This window comes from Phytophthora cinnamomi, assembly GCF_018691715.1.
Source record: "Phytophthora cinnamomi strain GKB4 chromosome Unknown Contig34, whole genome shotgun sequence".
NCBI classification, from domain to species: domain Eukaryota; phylum Oomycota; class Peronosporomycetes; order Peronosporales; family Peronosporaceae; genus Phytophthora; species Phytophthora cinnamomi.
In genome coordinates, this window is record NW_027150967.1 from 346789 (window position 1) to 368519 (window position 21731).

A 21731-nucleotide genomic window follows, 5' to 3' on the forward strand; every position below is an offset into this window, starting at 1 on the left:
TCGGCTGAAAAGCTGCGTCGGGCGACATATGTACCCGCTTTTGGCTGTTCCGTGGCCGTTGCAAAGTGCACTTGAAGTGCCGAGGAGCGTTTCGCGCGGTGAATATCTGCGGCTTGAAGCAGCTTGCTGGTGCTGCAGGCGCAGCTAAGAATGCGATGACCGGCGTTGGGCACCACCGAGTTCATGCAGGTCTCACCGCGGCCCATATTGGCCATGGGATTGTGAGACCGCCACTATGGTCCTGGCCCCCGTAATCAAGCGGTGATGAGACGGTGGATCGCTCGCAGGGAGGCTGCACCGACACACCAGAGCGATCCATGGGCGTCGCTCTCAATCTCCGGTCGCAATGCCTTATTCGCATTGACCTAGTCATCTTAGCCATCAGGCGCCGCTCAATCGCTCGCCGTTCCTTTTGCATTGAAACCCAGCTTTCTCAGTGTTGTGATACCACGAAAACAGTCAAGCACGCTGATCTGGACGCAGGCAACCCAGGTTGCCAGCGCCGTACCCTATTCCGACGCGGTTTGCGCTGCTCCTGGCACATGCCTTGCTGGTCTCCACTCCTGAACCGCATGGGCCACCGAGCGAGCGATCACAGTGGATATTCATACCCAGATACAACTAACGTCGTGCAGGCTGGCAGACAGACACTTGTTTGCCAGCAGCCACCGCGTCAACGTCAGTGTCACAACGCCCACCAGCTGCGTCAAACCAGCGTCCAGCAAACATGACAAAAGACATGTCGATCACATGAACCCTCCAACTGACCGCCCACGGTACCATCCATCTCGTGTGCGCCACACCACCCATCTCCACGACCACCTTTCGACACCTCCTCGATCGTCATGAGCCTGACCAGGGCGCTGTACCGGGAGCTGGTGGCGGCCGCGCGGCTCGTGGACAGCCACGCGTCGCTGCGCGCGCTGGTGTCCGTGGACCTGCGCGAGTCGCCGCTGGCGCCGGGCTCCAAGACGCGGCTGCCGCACGTGGACGCCTTCAACCGCAGCCTCTTGCGCTACTTGGGGGGCCGCAACTTCTACCTGCCAGACGCGCGGCGCCCGTCGCTGCTGCAGCTGGTGCGCGAGGAGTTCCGCAAGCCGCAGACGGTCGCGGGCGGCTCGGACGGCCTGGACACGGCGTTCGTGGCGCTGCGCGCGCTCAACAACACGCTGGCGGAGGCCAAGGACCTGGAGCTGCCGCCGACGCAGCAGCCTCAACACGCACAGCCAATCGATGGCGTGCAGCTCGCAGAGTACGACGAGCTTGAGCTCGTGGCGGAGATTTAACGGCAACGGAATGGATTTTACGGCCGCGAGTGGCTTTTTTGTTGCAGGAGCGCGGCGTCGGGCGTGTTTCTGCTGGCGCACCCGCTGCTGGAGGGCGTCTTCAGCCGCTCGGTGGTCGTCCTGACCGAGCACAAGCCAGAGGGGTCCAAGGGCTACATCGTCAATAAGGTGACGGACAAGCCGCTCGGACGCGCCTTCCAGGTGCCGTCCAGAGTGATGAGGGCCTTCGGGACGAGCGCGGTGCACAGGGGCGGACCGGTGATCACGCGGAATGCAGAGGTGACGGGAGTTTTTTTTTTACTTTGGCGTTGCACTGCGACGCTGATGCTCAAGTGTTTTGCTGTTGTTGTTGTTGTTGTGTGTGTGTGTGTGTGTGTGTGTGTGTGTGTGTTTTTTTTTTCAGGTGCTGCATGGCAGGGCGGAGTTCGGTGGGCAGCGCGTTCCGACGACCAACTTCCCCACGGCCAACGACCCGAGTCTCTTTGTGGGTGTGGACCTTGATGCCGCCGCGCGGGCGATTTACGACGAGACTGCGCAGCAGACGGATCTGGTGTTTATGAACGGTGTGTCTGCCTGGTCCCCGGGTCAGTTGGATAAGGAGTTAAGGGATGGCTCGTGGGTGGTGGTGAAGGCGCCCGTATCGCTGGCGATCAACGCACCTGCAAACTTGTGGCAGGACTTGATGCGGACTCTTGGCGGCGAGTACGCGGAAATGAGCTGTATGCCACCGATGGAGGAGGAGTGAGAGTGCGACCTGCAATAAAGCTAGAAAGTATCATCCAGAAGTCCTGGTGCAGTCTTGCATGCGTTCTATTGATACAAGGTCGACGTTGAAAGCTGCTTGAGCTTCTTTCTTGCTACAAACAAGAAAAAGCGCGTGACGAAGGTCTGCTGGCGGTCTGTAGGAGACATCTCAAGGCACTGCAGTATCTCCCACTCCATAGCGGCATTATCCGACGCCACCCAGTCGAACATGTTTACTCTGTTGCTCGGGCTGCCGAAGGTTAAGAAGAAAAGCAGCCCGTCAGGTTTCAAGATGCGCGCTAGCTGCTGCATGCTGTTCTGTGCGTCGACGAGATCGTCCGGCGAGTCTGGAGTCACAAGCTTCCAATTGGTTTCGTCCGCCTCGGTCTCCGGCTTGAGCAGCATGGCGTCCAAACAGCCTTTGTCTATCACGCAGTCCACGGAGCCCGACTCCCAGCCCTTCATCTGGGTAAGATCGGCCTCCACAAAGCGCACGCCCCACGCATTCTCCTCCGAACGAGCCTGCATTTTCTCGATCACATTGGCAGCGTAGTCCATTGCGACAATGTCCGAATATCCGTCGAGGGCCATTTCACCCGGCAGACGGCTGGTGCCCGTACCCGATATGAGCACCCGTGCAGTCTTGGGGATATACGAGGCAACCAACTCGCGAATATGCGAGTACTCACAGTACCAGTCAAACTCTCCCTCGGCTTCGAACCTCGCCTCCCAGTAGCTCTTTTTGCACAACCCCATCAGCGAAATCTTGCCCGCGTAAGGCCGCACCAACTCTCCTCCTGAGGCCACATCCTTCGTCGTCCACGCGACCGAGAACAGCTTCTGCTGCTCCATACAGAAGATCGGCATCACCTTCAAGTTGCTCTCCTCATCGTTCTCGCGCAGACTGCACCACAACAGCAGCAACATCAATACTCAGCCGACAGCAAATTAGCCGACCACTATTACCCCAACATACCTAGATCCAAGGATGTTGAGCACATAGTACGACATATCGTCCGAATTCGCCCCAAATCGGATGGAAAACGCCAGCAAGTGCAGGTGCCTCACCACGCCCTCCACCTCCTTCTCCACGTCGCTCTCCTCCCCAGAGTCTGTCAGCTCGTGTTTGTCCTCCTCGATGACCTCCTCGACCATTTTCTTCATTTTGCCGCGTAGAGCTGCGTCCTGTCTCAGCTGCGTCTGCGCGTCCACGACCGACTGGAACTCCCATACGTGGCCAACTTGCAGTACCTGCGACGCTGCTGGGAGCGGCATAGTGGCCACCGCACGCAGCTTGCGGTGACTGGCGCCAGCTCGAGAGGCCTCCGAGGCCGCTTGAGTCGACGCTACAGCGCCGAAATCGCTCCAACCGCCCTCAACTTCGTGCACGCAGTCGTAGACTTGCTGGTGGAGGTGGTGCGGCACATTGTAGTGCTGGAGCTGCGGCAGGTGCAGCGCCAGCCACGCCTCGGAATGCATGACGGACGCGATGATACACGAATGGCATTGTTGGGCATGCGTCAGCCGCTTCGAGCGCATGTGATTGGACGGAATCGAGGAGCTACGAAAGCATACTATTCGTTGAAATTATTTTCAGCGAATAAGAATTTGACATTCAGATTTCGTCCAATCGAATTAGTCAATATTTGGCTAGTCGCGTCCAATGTGAAGGACCAAGATCGTGAATAGAGATGGTGATGGACTCGAGGAGGAGTGCAGACAGGAGAAGAGCAGTGGCAAGGCGACAGCTTTGAGAGAACGTGTCGAGATCGTCCATGCCGACTTTATGGAGGTCGACATGCGTGATGCAGACGTCGTAGTTCTCTTCTTCCTCCGCATAAAGAAATCGCCCATACGTTGCAACGGAAATTGCGTCCGTGGACGTGCGTTGTCCCTTACATGTTGTAGATTGCGCAGTGAAAACCCGTCAAGATGGTTCCGACGGTGCCTTTCATGACGGAGAAAGGCTCCTCGTCGATCTACTTGTATCGTGTACCCCGCAACTACTTGGGTTGCGTGCTGTCCGGCGTAGTCCGTTGATAAGGATAGCCGATAAGGAGGATGTGGTGGGGTAGGCTCGCTATTTTGAGGGGATGGCTTTCTTCTCTTGCTTGATGCAGTGCACTACTCAATTAGCTCTCCGGCAGACAGATTGTTAGGAAGGATGGACGTCGGCTATGGAATTTGTGGTCACAAGAACTCGTTTTCGACCGGAGTGAAGATCGGCAACTATGTGGAGGACCGCATCGGCGCACAGTTGGCCCGGAACAGCTCGTCCAAGCCGATCAACAAGCATTCGGAATGCTCTGCGAGCTTCATCGACCCTCGTGCCATGCCCAACAAGAGCGCGCATGCACCGGCGGAAAACCTGGTGGAACGAAACATGCTCCGACAAGGACTCTCGTACGACCTCATCTTTGAGCACGGCCGTCCGCATATTCCAAGCGCGGCCGAACAGAAAGTCAAGTTCACCCCGACGTCCCTCGACTATGGCAGTCGATTGCCGGACTATTTGAAGAGTAGTGCCCCGGGCAACGAATCGGATCGACGCAAGCAGTTGGAACAGAAGAGAGCACGCGAGGCACGAGACCAACGCACCACATATCTTTCCACCTCACAGGCGATCATCCCGACCCAAACAGGTCCTAGACGTTAACCACCATGTATGAAAACACAGCCACCGTTTTAATCGGTTGCCACTCATGTGTACTTTGGAAAATGGGAATGGACTCAGGCCTTTGTGTTTCTCGCATGCACTCGTTTTGGTAATGTAGACTTCTAAGGTCTTTGAAATGAAGTCGATGTACCCGTCAAATATGCACCGATCAGCGATTACAGCGAAAGGTTGTGAACGAGGTAACCATAAGCCTCAATGCTACATGAGGTGTGGTGTATCGTCGTAGTAACTCGTATCATTAGGGACAGCATTTCTCGGCTTCGCGTCATTGGCATCATCCCTCGGTTCCAGCTCCGCATATTCCGAGGGCATACTGCGCCACGTTGGAATTTGCCGCCGCTAGTCTCCGCTAGTATTCCGTTTCCACAACATGTTGGACAGAGTTGGGTTGCGCGCTGCTTTGGGTCGACCCGACAGGTTGGCAGGGTAGCGTACTAGAGGTAGAGGTGACATCTCGTTTGCTTTGGCCTCGGTCCTAGAGGTTTGCATCGGCCTGACAACTGCATCCTCAAGAGCGAGCAATAGGTCCTTTTCGAGAAAAGCGACTCGTGCCTATCGTAGCGCCATGAGTGTGATCTGGACTGCTCGGATTGCGTCGCGTGTGGACTGAATGGACCCTGACATCATACAATGAATGACCTGAATTGGGATAGCTGACAAGGAAGTGGTTTACACAAGCATAATGATTCCGTGAACTGTAGATGCCTAGCTTTTCGGGGCAATGGGAGAAACCAGTGCTCGGAAACAGGTGCTGACGTGCCTTGGCATTGGCGATGGATCGTATCGTGCGATGAAGCGAGAACCGTCGTTGCTGGCCTTGGGTCGTTTTGTCGATGACTGCCTGACCGAACGCTGTTGGGATGCCCAATCCACTGGACATCTTGCGCAGATTGAATCTCTCCATCATCCTGTGATGGTTTGCAGCTTTTCCCCCCAGCATGTACAAATTTCTCGTCGAGCTCTGGCGTTTGAGAACTCCAACGGAGACGGATCGTTCGGCTACTGGAGGCTTTTGAGGATAGTAAAAGAGTTCAGCACATCGTACTCGCTGGTTTTGACATCGCGCGTGTGATGCTAAAGTCGGTGCAAGGAATGCATTCCGAGGTCCGTTCAACAAGGTCAAGACGATCTTGTCAATTCTACGGCATGAAAATCAGCTACACACCACCGCTTTCCCCAGCCAGCATCCATCAATTCTCCTTCGCTTCGGTAACTGCAGTTCTCAAATAGCCACCATGACACCCACTTCCTCGCCCTCAATACGAGATAAGACACACCTACGTGAGACTGATCCCACCTTGTTGAATTATGATAGTGGCAACGACCTGGTCTATGAATTTTACGCATACACTTTTCATGTTGGTACCCGTCGAGCAATCAACGGTGGTGCCGACTCGGCACTGCCGAGTCAACAGTTCAGCATCGTTCAAGCAGAAAAATAGATGACTGGTTTTCGGTTTCGGTATATTTTGATTGAGGCCACCAGTTCAAAGTCCAGCGAGGTCTGCTGAGAACGGTCAAACCCTTATCCAGCCGTGGGCGCGTATTGACGAGGACGGCTTCAGTCGACCAGGTGCTGTTGTGTTATTTTTCATTTCAGAACATGATGGCAAGCTGTTTTGTGAGTGACCTACATGAATTGTGGTACTACTTCTGTGACCATCGACTTACGTACTCGCGGTGTAGAGAAGTCTTATCAAGCTTACGATAGAACAGTTCGTTCCTTACTGAGGTTCCCTTTGGGCTGCAACTTAGCGTGCCGGGTGGGTGACGTTGCCCTCAACTCTCGACACTCTCTTTCGCTTGAGCCCCTGTGCGTAAATGAGCAACCATAGGACGTGTGGTATGACCGACCGTGACCGTAAAACATTAAATACGGCGGTGGAAAGCGTTCGAAGTTTGATACTCCAATCTCAGCATACACCAAATTCTAGCGAATTCGATACTTTAACCTGTAACCTCGAATGTATTTTCTCCAATCAAGGATATCGGTTGGGGAACGAATGGCTAGACTTTGGTGGCATCTTTTTGGCGGGTTTTGTGTTGGGATGAGATGCTTTCAACATTCTTAATGCCAACTCATTCAAGCGCGTGTGACCAGTGTCTAAGGCACTATTGCGAGCATCCAGTGTCAGGTTCTAAGGCAATATCGCGATAATGGCCAGCATCCAGACATAAAACAAGTCATGCAAAACGTAGTGACTCTCAGAACTATCCAAAAATACGTTCATGTGTGAGTCCACTACAGTACTACACGTAGGCGCAGTTTCACGTTAACATTTTCAACCCGTATCAGAGCAACTTAGTGGCATGCTACTTTTAAACGCGGTTTCTTTGAGCCGGGTAGTGATCAGGTTTTGTTCTCGACGAGTAACGTACCCAGAATGTGTCTGTAGAAATGTAGCACAGCTTCTAAGCACAACATAATTCAGTCCATGTAGTAAGCATCATAGTGGTTTTAAAGTTACCGCGTCCCATTTTCCGGCCTAGAAATTTGAAGATATAGGTCTAACGAGGTTGACTCATCAGAACCGACGCTACGGATAGCGGGCGTCTTATCCCAAGACGAAATGCGCATGTGCTTGCTTGGGCTTGTTTCTAAAGTTGGAACACGCAGTCTATTGCATAGTATTCGGTCGTTCCAGTAACCCGACATTTTGTACAACGCACAGTTAGCAGACCACTCTGTAACAACACATGCGATAACAGTCACCCCATTCGACCTTCCCGCCACGCCTGAGCCTCGCTTACCCACCATTCTTCAAATTTCTCGACGTCCTCGCTCGGCCATGGCAGACGCAACAGCAATTGTCGAGAGACCCCCAGTCGCCAAACGAACCGTCTCCGTTGGAGTTCTCAAACGCCAGAGCTCGACGAAAAATTTGTACAAGCTGGGGGAAAAAGCGGCGAACCATCACAGGATGATGAAGAGATTCAATCTGCGCAAGATGTCCAGTGGATTGGGCATCCCAACAGCGTTCGGTCGGGCAGTCATCGACAAAACGACCCAAGGCCAGCAACGACGGTTCTCGCTTCATCGCACGATACGATCCATCACCAATGCCAAGGCACGTCAGCACCTGTTCCGAGCACTGGTTTCTCCCATTGCTCCGAAAAGCTGGGCATCTACAGTTCACGGAATCATTATGCTTGTGATCAACCACTTCCAGTGGATTTATTTGCCAGTCTATGCCTGCTATTTCCCAGACGGCTCGGAAACGACGTCAGCAATCGCCATCTCGCTGGAAACGTTTTACCTGTTCAACGTGCTACTCAATTTCAACACCGCGTACGTCAAGCAGGGCGTACTCGTCACATCTCGAAGAAAAATTGCCCGCCACTACGTCCGAAAATGGTTCGCCTTCGACCTGTTGTCAGCTATCCCAGTTCAGGCCATTCATTGCATGATGTCGGGGTACATTCAGTCCACACGCGACGCAGTCCGAGCAGTCCAGATCACACTCATGGCGCTACGATTGGCACGAATCGCTTTTCTCGAACAGGACGTACTGCTCGCTCGCGTGTTGAAAGCCGCCAACCATTTCACCGAGTGGGTTCGCTACTCGCGTTACTCCCACCTGCTTGGTATCGCTCAGCTCATGTGGCTCGTCTTGCTCATCGCCCACTACATGGCATGCTTCTGGCACGTTGTGTCTTGTGAAAGCAGCTCAACAAATATGTTGACCCAAACCGTGGGCGAGAAATACATCGCCGACTACTACTACGCTGTGAGTCTAATCCAGGGCCAAGGCAACTTCGGTGGCACGTGGAGCGAGAATCTGTACTCGAGCGTGGCTATCATCGCTGGGTCCGTCATCCTCTCCATCGTGTTCGGCAACGTCGCCATGCTCGTGTCCGATTTCAACGCCAACACGACCAACTACCACCGTAAAATGGAGGCGGTCTACGAAACCATGGCCAAGATGGACTTACCGCTGCGGCTGCGCGAGCGAGTGAACGAGTACTACAAGCACGTGTGGCTCGAGTACGAGGCTCTCGATGGCAACGTGAACAAGTTCCAGCAGGAGCTCACGCACACTCTGGGCATCGAGGTCGGGCTCTACAAGCACATGGACCTCGTAGTGATGGTGCCTTTCTGGAAAGACTGCACACCCGACTTCCTCACGCAGATCGTGCTGAACCTGGACGTGCGCGTGTATATGCCCGACGACTACGTGGTTCGTCGTCGCGAAATCGGCAACGAGATGATGATGATCAATCGCGGATACTGCAAGTTGTCCAAACCCTCTCCACAGAATCAAATGGAGGAAGGCGATAACATGCTCAGCAGCATCCACAACACCATGTTTTCCACGCATGACCTCGACCTCGCAAGCGAGATGGACTATCACCAACTCAGCGAGGACGAGGACGAGGACGACAGCGGTGACGACGAGTTCAGACGATGAAGAGCAGGGTTCTTCGGTACTGGCATGTTCGGTGCTTCCGCAGACTCACGACGATTATCAGGAAACGCGTTCGGGCTGCCCGATGACGAGATGAACAACTTCACAGACGTGCGTCGCTTTCAGAACGCCCACTCCAGACGTCCGAGCTACCCGACTGGCACCGGAGCGAAGAAGTCCAAGAAATACCGAGAGTATCTGCATCCTGGTCAAGCGTTCGGCGAGATGAGTCTGCTCATGAACTATAAGCGAACGGCCAACATCCGAGCCATCACTTTTGTTGAAATGTGCGTCCTGGGTCGCAAACAGTTCCAGCAGATCATCTCGCGATACCCGGAAGACCGGCGACGAGTGCTCACTGCGATGTTGGAGAGCTGCATCGAGAAAAGGTGATCCCGTTTCCATGGGAGAACATCATCGAGGCCGTGTCGGCCAAACGGCGCAGCAGCGGCAAGAAAGACATCTCGCGCGCAAACGTGATCGCCACCATGACGGCGAAAGAGGCGGCACGAATTTTAGTTGAGGCCATCGATATCAACGCGCCGGACGAGACCATCAAGTATGGCTTCCAGAGCTTCGACGAAGGCTTCATCGAGGATTCGTCGTTGCGTCAGGCAAACGCGGCCGACGTGAAGATCAGCGACACGCTTCAACGCCGCCGCAGTAGCATTCGCTCGTTGAAAAGTCTATCAGCTCGCACTGCCATGCCCGACATCACGGATAACGATTTGTCGGAGGAAACAAGTCGATCGAGTGGAGGAGCAGAATTTGAAACCTCATCGACTTCAACCTCACCATCGACGCCTTTGAGAGCAATGCAGTCGGATAAAACGCTCAAGAACCTGCTTCTGCTTGTGGAGAGTATGGCGGGCAACATCGCGCGGCTGCAGCAAGATGTGAGCGATCTCAAAAATCGAGATATCACCCCCTGCTCCAGATGCAGGTGCGGTGGGTCCCGACACAACAGCAGCAACAGTCAACGCCTCGCCTCTCCGACAGTGCTGCTTCATCCATCCGGGCTATCAGTTGATACGAGGAAGGAGGAATTCCAGGACCAGACTGCCCGAAAGCCTTCGATTGTTGCGTCGACAGCAGTGCTAAACAAGAGACTCAGTCATCGGAGTAGCGACAGCAAAACACCCCGAGCAATCCTGCGTAAATTGAGAAGCAAACCGCAAGACGATAGCCTTGAACAAACAATTCCGAGCCGCGAGAGTGCAGTCGTCAGGCCGACGCAGACCCCTACAACGGAGGCTACAGCGGCTCCAAGACCGGACGAGCTGTCGCCTCGATCTCAAGCAGATCGCTACCCTGCCAACCTGTCGGGTCGATCCAAAGCAGCGCGCAACCCAACTCTCTCCGACATGCTGTGGAAACGGAGCAATACTAGCGGAGATCTACTGAAGCACACCGATGAAGAACGGCAGGCAGCGAGGTTGAGACGGCAAATTCGGACACGTCGCAGTATGCCCTCGGAATCTGGGGCGGAAGGGTAGCTAAGGATGGTGGCCATGATGACCCAGGTAATGCTGTCCCTGATGATACAAGTTACCACGACGACACGCCCCAGTGGCGTCCTGGTTGCCTCGTTCACAACCTTCCGCTTTAAACGAGGAGTTCTGATCATGGCGATAGCAGCATCGAGTTGAAGCGCTAGGAAAGATGTTGTACAACTGGAATACTTTTTCGATCAAGTTCCCTGTTGCCGCAATTCTTCCTCGATACGAGCAATGAGGTCCGCAGGTAGGTCACAGTTCCGCATCAGTTGCTCGATTTCAATAAAACCTTGGGGCGACATGTGAAAGCCACCATCGAAAGTCGGATTATCCGTGCAGCTTGACTCGGACAACATCGGAGTAGCTGTGAGTGGCTGATCTGCCAAATGGTCCGTTAGCTCCCGCCATTGCGATGAGAAACAGGTTAGCGTCTTGGACTCCATGAGATGGAGACACATCGATAGAGCAAGCGCGAGCCCTTCAGCTGAATAAAATACACCAAACAGAACAACAGAGAGGTCAGAGAGCACGGATGGGGTAGAAATTTTTCCAAGACTTACACGTCGAGGTGCCTCGGCACAAATCCTCGATCAATACCAGCGAAGTCGGAGTCATCGTCGAAAAAATGTGACTCATCTCGCGCATTTCAGTCATGAACGTCGAGTATCCGTACAATTGTTGGTCATACGCGCCGGTCCGCAAGTAAATCGCATCAAACACGGGCAAAACGGCATCTTGGCAAGGCACGAAGCATCCAATTTGGTTCAGGATGACTACGATCCCCAATAGTTGTAAAAGGCTGGCTTGCCCGGACTTCTGGCCGCCATCAAGCAGCAGAAATGTCTTCCCACCAGGTACGGAAAGCTCAAGAGTCACATCGTTGCTGCCTGGCTTAGTCGTAGCACTGGTATCCCTTGTGTCTTGCTCAAATGGGTCAAAAATGCCTTGCAGTCGAAGTGTAGAGCAGTGATCAAGGCCAGGGCGCAGGCCTGGCGTGGACGCCCGTACAAATTTGCGTTTGTGTGACACCAACGCAAAGCTGACTAAGACATCCAGCTCAGCAATCCGAACTGCTAGCTCGTACAAATGGCTTTGAAAGTTCGTTTGGAATTCTGCAACCAGGGAGTCAACCAAACCTGCCGCAGCCTCTTCGTAACTTCGCTTCAGAGATTTCCACTTGGCTCCCAATGCATCAATTGCTGAGGTGGAGAACCAAACGCCTGATGCTCTGGATGCCCGAATCACGCTTACCAGTTTCCCGCTTTGTTGCTGAATCCGGTGGCTATCTTGGCGAGAGACGCGCAGAACGATCCCCATTCTCGTAACATTACTCTGTTCTTCGTCGGCATATATAACCTTGATCCGGTCCTCGGCGATTGAGAGCAAAGCTGCTGCCTATAGCGAAATACATCAGAATCAATACAAGATAACCAACAGCGAGTCATGTGAAGCACGCACCTGTTTGACAGCTGCCGCAACTTGCAACTCGCATTGGCGGATTTGAGTGCGCAACTCCAGCAATGGTGAAGTTGAGGACGTTAGTTCGCTTGCCCCGCTCATTTTCACTGAGCCTTGACCAAGACTGTCGCTGCTTTCCATATTGGCAAGCTTTTCCTGGACCAGAGTACAAAACGGCTGGAGTTGTCTGGAACACAGCTCATGGATTGGACGCAGACACGTAGAGTACAGCGCATCTACTTCGCCCGCACATTCCTCGTCTCCCAAGCAACTCTCAGCTAGAACTTGAAGTTCACCGAGCCACGACTTGAGACCAGAAAAATCCTACACAAAGCACAACGCTTGTAATGAGACAGAACACATTCATCTGCCCCAAACTGACAGGACCTACCGACAAGGATAGCTTAGCATCAGCAGAGATGGTCACTGCGTCCGGCGTCAACGAAGTGAATAGCTGCAAGTCTCGCTCGTAAGCCTGGGCGTGCTGGAATAGGCTCGAGAGCTTCCAGAGCACTGGACTGTTTTCTGACACGGCCGCTATAACTGCATCCACCGTGTCGTGTCGCTCCTTGAGAACGTCCAGGTCAATACAAGGACGCTCCAACCACTGCACTCGAAGCACAAAGTATTGCTTAAGTTATTTTGAAAACGAAAAACAAGCTCGGAAGTATGTGTTTGTCACGATTTTTTTTTTTACCTGTTTTAGGCGTTGTCGACCTCGTTTGGTGCTGCAGGATGGCGCCAAGAGGTTCAGAAGCGACGGCGATCGCGCCTTCGCTGCCGAAGACAGAACGAAAGCCTCCCGAGCAGAATCATTGAGCCTGACATTGTTGTGTGTTGTGTAAGTTGTCAATACAATAATGGTATAGGTGACCCAACTGTACGCACTCCATCGCCTTTCATCTTGTTTGTTTTTTCGCGAAAAATATGTCATTGATTCGGAAGAATGACGCATCTCCAGCGGTGGACGTTCGTGGACACTTTTGGGATATCAACTGTTCGCACATGTACTCTCGTGTTTTAGATGCTCTTGGGATCTCTCGTCTAGATGAGGTTCTGCAGCTCGATCTCGTGCCGCGCCAGCTCGCGCAGCATGGGCTCGTCGAAGTACTTGCTGACGTTCACGTCCTCGCTCAGGCCCTTGCGACGCCGAGTCTTCACCATGAACTCGCGCGCCAGGTCGTTCACCGGCGCGGGCTCCAGAGGACGAAGCACGACGTTCGTGTCCAGCGGGTCGCCCGGCACCACCGCCCAGTGGTCAAACACCTGTGTGATGAAGGCTTGGCCCTGTGTGAACACGCGCAGGTCCGTCTCCAGTCCGAACGACTCGATCACCGGCACGAAGCCGCGCACCGTGTACAGCGGCGAACCAGCCTTAGGAGCGTCGTGTGTGATGTGACCACGCCGACGGCTCAGCACCTGGTACAGCGAGGACACCGTGTCGGCCGGGCACTGGATCTCGAGCGCGTACATCGGCTCGAGCATCCGTGGGGTGGCAGTCAGGAACGCCGAGTAAGCCACACGACGAGACGTCGGGATCACCTGGCCACCGCCGCGGTGGATCGGCTCCGATGCGATCGTAGCGTCAAGGATCTTGAACTTGGTGTTGCGAATCGGCTCGTCGCAAAGAGGTCCTTCGCGGCAGCTCCACTGGAAACCCTGCACGATGCTGTCCTTGATCATGTTCAGCGATGACTTGTTCACTTCGGTGGCGAGTATCATCGAGCAGCACGTTGGGCCCGTTGCTTTCCGGCCCGAACGCCCATACGGAGCGAGCTGCAAGGGCATCCCACTTGTAGTTAGTCTGGAAGAAGCTGGCCACGTCCTTCTTACTCATCTGTTCATCCACGTACGCATGCGTTAGATACACAGATATAGCAATCGAAGTAGTGCAATGACTATACTCACGTCCAGCTTGATAGCTCCCGCTTCAATATCTTGCGCTAGACCGACGTCCAACGGCTCAGAGATCATGGTGACTTTGTTCTTCTGGTTGGGCGTCTCCGCAAAGCACCTGGTGGAATACAGAAGAAACATTGATCGGGTCAGTGATTCGTACAAGTATCAGAGCAACATTTGATCGATCACACGGAGAACGTACTGCACAGAGGACGTTTCTGCGACAGTCTCAGAGAAAGCGACGACAGGGTCTGCCACCTTGATTTCGATCTCCGAATACATTCTCCGCAGGTCGTGCAGGATGCAGTCAGCAGCCAGCTCGCCCGTGCAGAGGATCACATGCTCGCCACTTTCCTCCACCTTGGTCCGAACTAGCGGGTAGCTCTTGCTGATTTTGCGCAGGCCTTCGAGCATCTTCGGTAGTTCCGCTGGATTCAATGGTTCAACAGCCAGTTTCATCACGGAAGTAGTGCCAAAGGCAATGTGAATGGGTCGGAAAATGCCGACTTCCTCATCCTGCAGGAGGTCCTCGTCGGCATCTGTGATCGTAGCGCTCTTGGTAATCGAAGCATCCACGCCCTCGAGCAACACCCAGTTACCTGCCGGAATGCGGTTAACCTGGATTTTGTAGCGTCCTTGGGCAATGCAGACGCTCTCAATGCTTCGTGTGCACATGTCCTCGTCGTCTTCAGCGCTGTAGGCTTCTCCCAGGACCTTCACATCCTTATTCTCCCTGACCTCGCCAGAGTACACACGGCCGAACGCACTGAACGTGGTGCCGTCAGGTGACGAGTACAATTTCACAATATTGACCATCAACGGCGCCTTGGGGTCGCACGACTGGATGCCGCGAACAACACTCAGTTCCGGCGACTGGTTACCTGTGTAAATGCTCTCCAGCTTGGTCTTTGCCGTCACTAGCGGCGATGGAACGTGGTTCACCACCATATCCATAAACCCAGTCGTGACGTTGCCGAAGAATTTGCCCAGCACAAGCTTCAGCAGCGGACGCGGGTTCAGGTTCAACTCCTCCTTCCTCAACCGCAGACCCATGGCACGCAGCGACGCCGACAGCTCCTTCGGATCACCGTTCAGCACCTTCGAGTACATTTTGTAGAGCGGCTCCAGCACAAACTGGATGAACGACCGAAGTGCGCCCGGGTACGGCTGCTCAACACAAAAGACCAAAACCCAACCGTCAGTCACAACGTACTACCCACTCCACTAATTCCCCACAACTTACCGATTTCTTGGTAAACGTGCGCGTCTGCGGGTTAAAGTACTTGTCTCCCCAGAACCGCGCCGCCAACGCCGAGGGCGGCACCCCGGGGTACGTCTCCGCGTAAATCTGCGCGAATGACTCCAGCGTGAAGCTCCAGCCGTGCTGGCCGGACGCAAAGCACACGTTGCCCAGCTCCGGGGACAGCCGCTGCTTCTCCCGATTAGCCGGTGTGTTGGCATCAACAATGGCGTTGATCTCCTCGATCGTGTGCAGCAACTTGAAGTACGCGTCCGCCGGCGGCAGCTTGAGCTCGATAATCAGGCGGTCCACCTTGTTCACCACCAGCACGATCGCCACATTCGCTCTCAACGCCGCCTTCACCAGCCTCTCCGTCTACAAAAAAAAAAAGTTAGATCTCCCAATACAAAAAACTCCAGCCAGCAGCAGCTCCGCACGTTCATCATGACGCCTTCAATAGCGTCCACAACGAGCACCGCTCCGTCCGCGACCTGCAGGGCCGCCGTGGTCTCGTCCGAAAAGTTCACGTGGCCGGGGCAGTCCAGCACGTTGAGCAGGTAGTGCTTGCCCCTGGCCGTGGGCAGCACCAGCGACACGGGCGCGCTCTTGATGCTGAGCCCGCGCTCCTGCTCGTCCTTGCGCGAGTCCGTGAAGCGCTTCTCCTGCGCGGGGTCCCACTTGTCCACGTGCGTCTGCTGGACCAGCAGGTCCGTGAACAGCGTCTTGCCGTGGTGCAGGTCCCCGACGACCGCCACGTGGCGCACGAGCTGCGGGTGGTCCATGAGGCTCGCGAGGAACTGGGTCGAGTAGGTCGTTGTGGACACTTTTTGCTCCAGCACCGAAAAGGATTTCGTCCTCACGGGCTCGATGATGGGCGTCTCGATGGACTGGGCGTCCTCCTCCATCACGAGCGTCTCGGCGTCCCCGTAGACCTCGGCGGCCTCCGGGTAGTACTGCTTGTCCTCGTGGAGGACGATGGCGGACTCGTCCGTGTCCATTCGGGACTCGTGCAGCGCCAAGGTGTCCACGTGCCGTCCGGCGTCGTCCACCTCCGCATCGCTGTCGTTGTCGTTGTGGTTGCCGTTGCCGCGGTCGGACGCCTCGCTCTCCGAGTCGGACGCGGACTCGTCGTCGCTGCTGCGCAGCTCCGGGCCGATGTAGTTGCCGAACTCGTCGTAGAGAGACTCCTCCATGGTCACGCGGCGGTGGATCAGTAGGGGGCCAGTGGATATGTGACGTGTGATTGGGTGGGAGATTTGGCATGGAAAGATGTGATTGGAGGATATTAGGTGGACAGTTGGCGGACATTGGAGGACAATGTGCTTTTAGAACTCGAGACAGCACTCGGCCTCGGCGACTTGAGCGGTTGGGTTGGGGACGTACACGTTGGCGCGGCGACACGAGGTGGACGATTTCTTGGGCGCTGTTGATGCTGCTGCTGGACTGGGAGGGCTGGTGTCTGGATGGAGCCGTAATGCAGTGAGTGTCTGTCTTGCTCGAGTTGTGGACACTTGGTTGTGGGACAGAGGTGTCCTCTTCTGAAGCCTCCAGACGTGGATGCTGCCGTCCACCGCGCCCGAGACGATCGTGGAGCCCGAGCTGCTGACGGACAGCGCGCTGATGCCCGCGTCGTGAGCTTGCGGGATCTCGAAGACCAGCTCGGTGCCCGCGGGCTCGTGCAGCTTCCAGAAGAGCAGCTTGCCGGCGGTGGTGCCACCCACCGCGTACTTGCCGTCGCTGTCGAAGCTCCGCACTTGGCCGGCCGTGCGGATCTCCATGCTCCAGAGCTTCTCGCCGCGCAGATTGAACTGTACTAGTTCGCTCTGCACCGTCACGCAGACGTACGACTTGTTGTCGGCGGCGAACGATATGGACGCGATGCCGCCTCCGTGCAAAGAGCTCGCGTCAACTTGGTTGCGCAGCACGGCGGCGCTCAGGTCGAAGAGGTACACTGACCCAGTCCGAGTCCCCGCAGCACCGAATCGACCATCGCGGCTGACGTCTAGACACAACACGGACTCTTCGCAGTCTACGAAGGTCCGGATGGGGGTAGCGACAATGTACCTGGACGTGTAGCGCCACAACTTGATGGTAGAATCCCACGAACTTGTGAGAAAACGGTCTTGCAGCACACGGATGGCCGATATCCCGTCAGAGTGAGCAAACACTTTGTCCAGTACCAGCCCTGTAGTCGGCGAGTGCATATACACGCTGTTGTCCCATGACCCAACGAACACGACGCTTTCGTCGGGCGAGACATCGCAGCAAGAGAGTGCAGACTCGCTCGAAACTGTACGAAATTCACCCACATCCCGGGTCGATGACAACTTCAGAGAGCTGTCCTTGCTGGTCGTGAACAAAATGCCGTCGTCCTTGGAGAGGATCGTGCTGGTGACTTCTCCTTTATGCAGCTGGGACGACGAAATCTGCTTCCAACCCCACGAAGTCGATAAGCTGTACTTGGTCCTCAACCGTGACCTCCACCTCCAATTCTTGGGCGGTTTGCCTGAGCTTATGCTACCCCACAACTGCGAGGAGAGGCCTTCAATAGCAGTTGGTAGGCGCTCCCAGGGGGTCTGGAAGCACACCAGACTATACCGGTGGCGACTTCTTCGATGACGACTCATCATGTCATCACCCTCCGCTTCATCGTCAGAGTCGTCGTAGTCTTCGAATGCGCTCAGTGTGACTTCTCTCCGCTGTTGAAGACCGGGATCGGATACACTAGCAAGAGGATACGAGACTCGGCGGACGCGAGGAACGATGGCCCGCGGCGACAGTAACAAGTCTGGGGTAGCCACTTCGATTTGCCCCTCGCCTTCATTTCTAGACGGGTGAGGCGTCGAGAACAGCAACTTCGGTGTCTGCCCGAATTCCTGGATTTGCGATTCTAAGGAGCATTTCTGGACGGGATCGTCGATAGTCTCTAGATCCACCGATCCCTCATACGATAAATAATAAAATACTGCGAAGCATACAGAAAACGCGGCAACGGTTAGTACGCTGGACACCACCAGAAAGATCAAAAACAGGTACTTACAGTTATTTGCTTTGACAGCTTCCTCGCCTTGCTGCTTGTAGCCGAAAATTAAGTCAATCCAATGGTGTAAATGATCTGATACGTAGTCGCTCTCAAGTGCAGCACGGTTCTTTCGAACGAACTCAGCTGCGTCACCATGCGTCCACGGCGGAAGCTCCACATCGTCAACTCGGTCAAATTTCTGTGTAGTTCCCAAGTCGAGGTGTTTAGTGTTTTGCAGCCATTCATCCGCTGGCAATGCGAAGTCATAGAACTCGGGAATGAGTTCCTTCACATCGGTATGGTTCGTCACACAGCCGTCCCAGGTAACTTTGATGCTACGAAACAAGCGGTCTGGCGCGTCAAACTTCCCACTCTGCAAGCACAACATGTACTCGGGAACCATGCGTACAAGGAAATACAGCACGTAGCCCGGAGTTGAATAATGCGTGCCATACAGGAATGGAGGCGGCATTCCCTCCGCTTCGTCGCCACGAGGCATCACTTCATATCTTGCCTTGAAATACTCTAAACGCTCGTCATTGAGCGCACCGATGGGCTTGGAGAGATCTCTGTACACTTTCGGATCTCTCAAGTTGAGCTCCGAGCTCGTGTAGTCACGTAAAACCCACGGGAAAACAGGGTATTGCGTCAGGTCGTTGCGCGTTCGGCCCGAGGCGTTGTTCAGGAACAGCAAATAGTCAAAATTGGACAGCTCACGACGCTGCCACTTGCGCATCATGAACTGTAAATCCTTTCGTCGACAGCGTTGAAGCTCCGGCTGGCCCACCATCAACGCATAAAAGGCGTCGCGCTCTTTGCTAGATTGGAACGAGAAGAAGAAGCTCTCTCCATTCCTCAAGTACACCTCCAGCCCCGTTTGTTGCAGCAAGTATCGCCGCTTGTATACTTGCTCCACGTTCGTGTACTCCCAGTTGAGCACAGGTTCGAACACGTTGTTGAGCTGTGCAGGCTGGAAGTACAGGCGGAGCGTAGTGAGCATGAGGCAGCCTGGGAATTTCAGCAGCGGCTCGATCCGGTCTGCCACGCAGCCCGCGTCGAGCAGCAGCCTCTCTCGGAAGTCGATCAGCAAGCTCGGGTCGAACTTGTCCGTGAGTCTCGGGGCCAGCACAGGCGCCAGCAAGCTCTCTTCTTCCGCCTTAGCCAGCATCCGACGCGGCAGGTTGGCCACCTCGTAGATGACGTGGATGCTGGCCAGGAACGCCTCGAGCGTCACGTGCTGCAGCGTGAAGATGAACTTGGCCGGCATCTCCGCGCCAAAGCTGCTACTGCTGCTGCTTCGACTGTCGGTGGCGCTGCCAGCCTCCACACCGTCCGTGGTGTCCTTGTAGACGTACGGGTGGTCGATGCCTCGTTCTCTCATCTCAACCACCTGCTTCGTCTGGAACGTCATGTACGTCACCACCAGCTCCGCAGCGTCAGCGTCTGGAGGTGGCACGAAGCACTCGGCCACGGGCTCAGCGGCCATGCAGCGGAACGGGAAGCGCAGGATGGGGAGCTGCAGGTCTTGGGGCACGAAGAACAGTCCGCGCGTGCAGACTTTGATCCTTCCAGGCGTCTTGCGGTGCGTCCGCGCATTCGGCTCCAGGTACCGGCAGGCGCTGTGGTCCTGCACGGGTCAAACGGATACCGTCAGTGCGTGACAGGAGATGCAATAGATGCTGACGCACGTACATCGAGGAAGAGCTCGCCGTCCTCGAGCAGCAGCAGGCTGAAGCGCGTGGTCTGCGCGTTCTTGCTGCTGCGGCGGCGTCGGTGCATGGCTGGGAGATCGGGAGGGCGATGGGTCGCTGCACCGCCGCCGCACGCGCAGCCAGTTCTCTGCGCCAGCTAAAAGGGTCCAACTGATGGCGGGATGATGGACCATTTTACCAGGAACGACGTCGAGCTGCCAGCGACTCGACTCGGCTACATATCTATTTGGTGTTGTTGGTGGTGGTGTTTACAGCTGCGCACTGCTAATACATTGTTGGCTTAGTTACTTGGTTGCTCGCTCCGCTCGTCCCCGACGGCTAATACTAAAACTGGGGGCTTGGCGGCACTTGGATAATGATGGTGGTGGTGATGAGTTGCTACCTGTGGCCACAGGTCTTCAGCCGCAGACGGCGGTGCAGCTGTTCCTTCTGTCCGCCTCGAGCGAGCCCAAGCTCGGCACGATGTCGTCGCGCATCTCCTCCTCGGGCTCCGCCTCGGGCACGGGCGGCAGCAGGCACGTCGGAGGCGTGGGGGCCGAGCACGCGCGCGTGCGCAGCGGCGGCGTGCTGGTGTAGCACTCGCCCTCGCCCACGTACGTGAGGCGCGTGAGCGAGTGCACCCAGTTGCGCTTGGAGCTCTTGGAGTCCGCGGTCAGGATGACGCGCTCGCCGTTGGCCTTGATCACGTAGAACATGAGCGCGATGTGCGTGGGCAGCGACGCGCCGAAGAGCGCGAACTTCTTGTGCATGGACAGCGTCTGGCAGTCCTGCACGCGCAGCACGGTGAGCTGCGCCTTGAGCCCGGAGCTGCGCGCCGCGTGCGCCGCCGAGCTGAACATCTGCAGCCGGTGGCCGCGCAGCAGGCAGTAGTAGCGGCGCTGCTGGAAGAAGGGCGCGTTCACGGGCAGGCTCAGGAAGCCCTGCTCCAGGATCGTGTCCTCCGGCTGGCCGGCGAAGCGCGACTCGCGGTGCACGAGCTGCTTGGCCAGCGCCTCCATCTCGCCCAGCTCGTCGGCCGAGTAGTGGTAGCAGCGCTTCTCCTCTGCGGAGCAGGCGGGGCGCTCGAACTCCTGGGCCTCGTGCTCCACGAAGCGCACGCGGCGCTGCTTGGCCGACGAGTCCTTGAGGCCCATGGCCTCGATGTACGAGCTCCACTTGACGGCGAGCGGCGACTGCGACTTCTTGAGGCTGGGCGCGAGGGGCGAGACGGAGGCGCGGCGGCCGAAGGGCAGGGGCAGGTGGCTGAGGGTATGCTGGTCTTGCTGCTGCTTGTGCTGCTCGGGGCACTGGTCGTCGTCCTCGAGGCTGCTGCTGTGGCTGTGGAGGTCCAGCCACTTCTTGAGGTGCGAGCGGCGCGACTCGCGGCGCTGGTTCTCGCACTCGAGGCGGCGTGCTTCCCGGATGAGGCGCATGGTGCTAGTGGGTAGAAGTGGAGTGAGGGTGTGGATGGAGCTTAGCTCTCAGGAGCGGCGTCTGCGGGCGATTGGCGACTGCGACGCTCGGAGAGAGAGAGAGAGGGCGGCGTCGTGTGCTCGCGGGCGGGGCTTTCGATGTTTGACCCAGAAGGAAGCAGGGCGAGGCCCAAGGCTGCACTGCACGGCTGCGCCGCACTGGACTGGACCAGGTGGCACGGTCGTGACGAAACGCTGAATGGGCTGAGCTGCTGGCGTTGAAGAAGCCGAGCTGGTTCTCGGCATACAAACGCCAAGATGTCGCGTGCGACTTTGCAGCTCCGCAAAGTCGGTTGAACTTTCTGCTGAGAGTGGGACCCTGATGTCCCACTCTGATCCG

At 55.9% G+C, this 21731-nt stretch overlaps 8 protein-coding genes across 10 annotated transcripts; 3 read left to right on the top strand and 5 right to left on the bottom strand.

The window, feature by feature from the left end:
- Positions 1-845: 845 nt before the first annotated feature.
- On the top strand, positions 846-2031 carry IUM83_17104 (uncharacterized protein; the record flags this gene model as incomplete). Its single annotated transcript, XM_067942033.1, has 3 exons — positions 846-1252; positions 1334-1565; positions 1690-2031. The coding sequence occupies 3 exons, from the start codon at positions 846-848 to the stop codon at positions 2029-2031; spliced, it is 981 nt and encodes a 326-aa protein (XP_067792510.1).
- Positions 2032-2096: 65 nt separating this feature from the next.
- On the bottom strand, positions 2097-3569 carry IUM83_17105 (putative spermine/spermidine synthase; the record flags this gene model as incomplete). Its single annotated transcript, XM_067942034.1, has 2 exons — positions 2097-2934; positions 3007-3569. 2 exons carry the CDS (start codon positions 3567-3569, stop codon positions 2097-2099), a joined length of 1401 nt encoding a protein of 466 aa, XP_067792509.1.
- A 625-nt stretch (positions 3570-4194) lies between these two features.
- IUM83_17106 (inactive purple acid phosphatase 9) lies at positions 4195-4686 on the top strand (the record flags this gene model as incomplete). The annotated part of the gene is made up of 1 exon (XM_067942035.1): positions 4195-4686. One exon carries the CDS (start codon positions 4195-4197, stop codon positions 4684-4686), a length of 492 nt encoding a protein of 163 aa, XP_067792508.1.
- Positions 4687-8969: 4283 nt separating this feature from the next.
- On the top strand, positions 8970-12912 carry IUM83_17107 (cAMP-dependent protein kinase catalytic subunit alpha; the record flags this gene model as incomplete). Its single annotated transcript, XM_067942036.1, has 4 exons — positions 8970-9093; positions 9160-9321; positions 9423-10056; positions 12774-12912. The coding sequence occupies 4 exons, from the start codon at positions 8970-8972 to the stop codon at positions 12910-12912; spliced, it is 1059 nt and encodes a 352-aa protein (XP_067792507.1).
- Positions 10804-12650, bottom strand: IUM83_17108 (the record flags this gene model as incomplete). Of its 3 annotated transcripts, XM_067942038.1 has the most annotated exons (5): positions 10804-11093; positions 11170-11452; positions 11861-12004; positions 12068-12391; positions 12459-12650. In XM_067942038.1, 5 exons carry the CDS (start codon positions 12648-12650, stop codon positions 10804-10806), a joined length of 1233 nt encoding a protein of 410 aa, XP_067792516.1. The 3 variants fall into 3 exon arrangements, with proteins under 3 accessions (XP_067792516.1, XP_067792517.1, XP_067792518.1); XM_067942037.1 differs by lacking the exon at positions 12459-12650 and having other exon boundaries at positions 12068-12169; XM_067942039.1 differs by lacking the exons at positions 10804-11093; positions 11170-11452; positions 11861-12004 and having other exon boundaries at positions 12346-12391; positions 12463-12650.
- Positions 12913-13111: 199 nt separating the features above from the next.
- On the bottom strand, positions 13112-16399 carry IUM83_17109 (U5 small nuclear ribonucleoprotein component; the record flags this gene model as incomplete). Its single annotated transcript, XM_067942040.1, has 7 exons — positions 13112-13701; positions 13772-13904; positions 13976-14081; positions 14169-15133; positions 15210-15581; positions 15644-16265; positions 16332-16399. The coding sequence occupies 7 exons, from the start codon at positions 16397-16399 to the stop codon at positions 13112-13114; spliced, it is 2856 nt and encodes a 951-aa protein (XP_067792515.1).
- A 132-nt stretch (positions 16400-16531) lies between these two features.
- On the bottom strand, positions 16532-20007 carry IUM83_17110 (FAN protein; the record flags this gene model as incomplete). The annotated part of the gene is made up of 3 exons (XM_067942041.1): positions 16532-18171; positions 18247-19855; positions 19921-20007. The coding sequence occupies 3 exons, from the start codon at positions 20005-20007 to the stop codon at positions 16532-16534; spliced, it is 3336 nt and encodes a 1111-aa protein (XP_067792456.1).
- A 331-nt stretch (positions 20008-20338) lies between these two features.
- IUM83_17111 (Multiple inositol polyphosphate phosphatase 1) lies at positions 20339-21352 on the bottom strand (the record flags this gene model as incomplete). The annotated part of the gene is made up of 1 exon (XM_067942042.1): positions 20339-21352. One exon carries the CDS (start codon positions 21350-21352, stop codon positions 20339-20341), a length of 1014 nt encoding a protein of 337 aa, XP_067792457.1.
- Between the last annotated feature and the right edge of the window lie 379 nt (positions 21353-21731).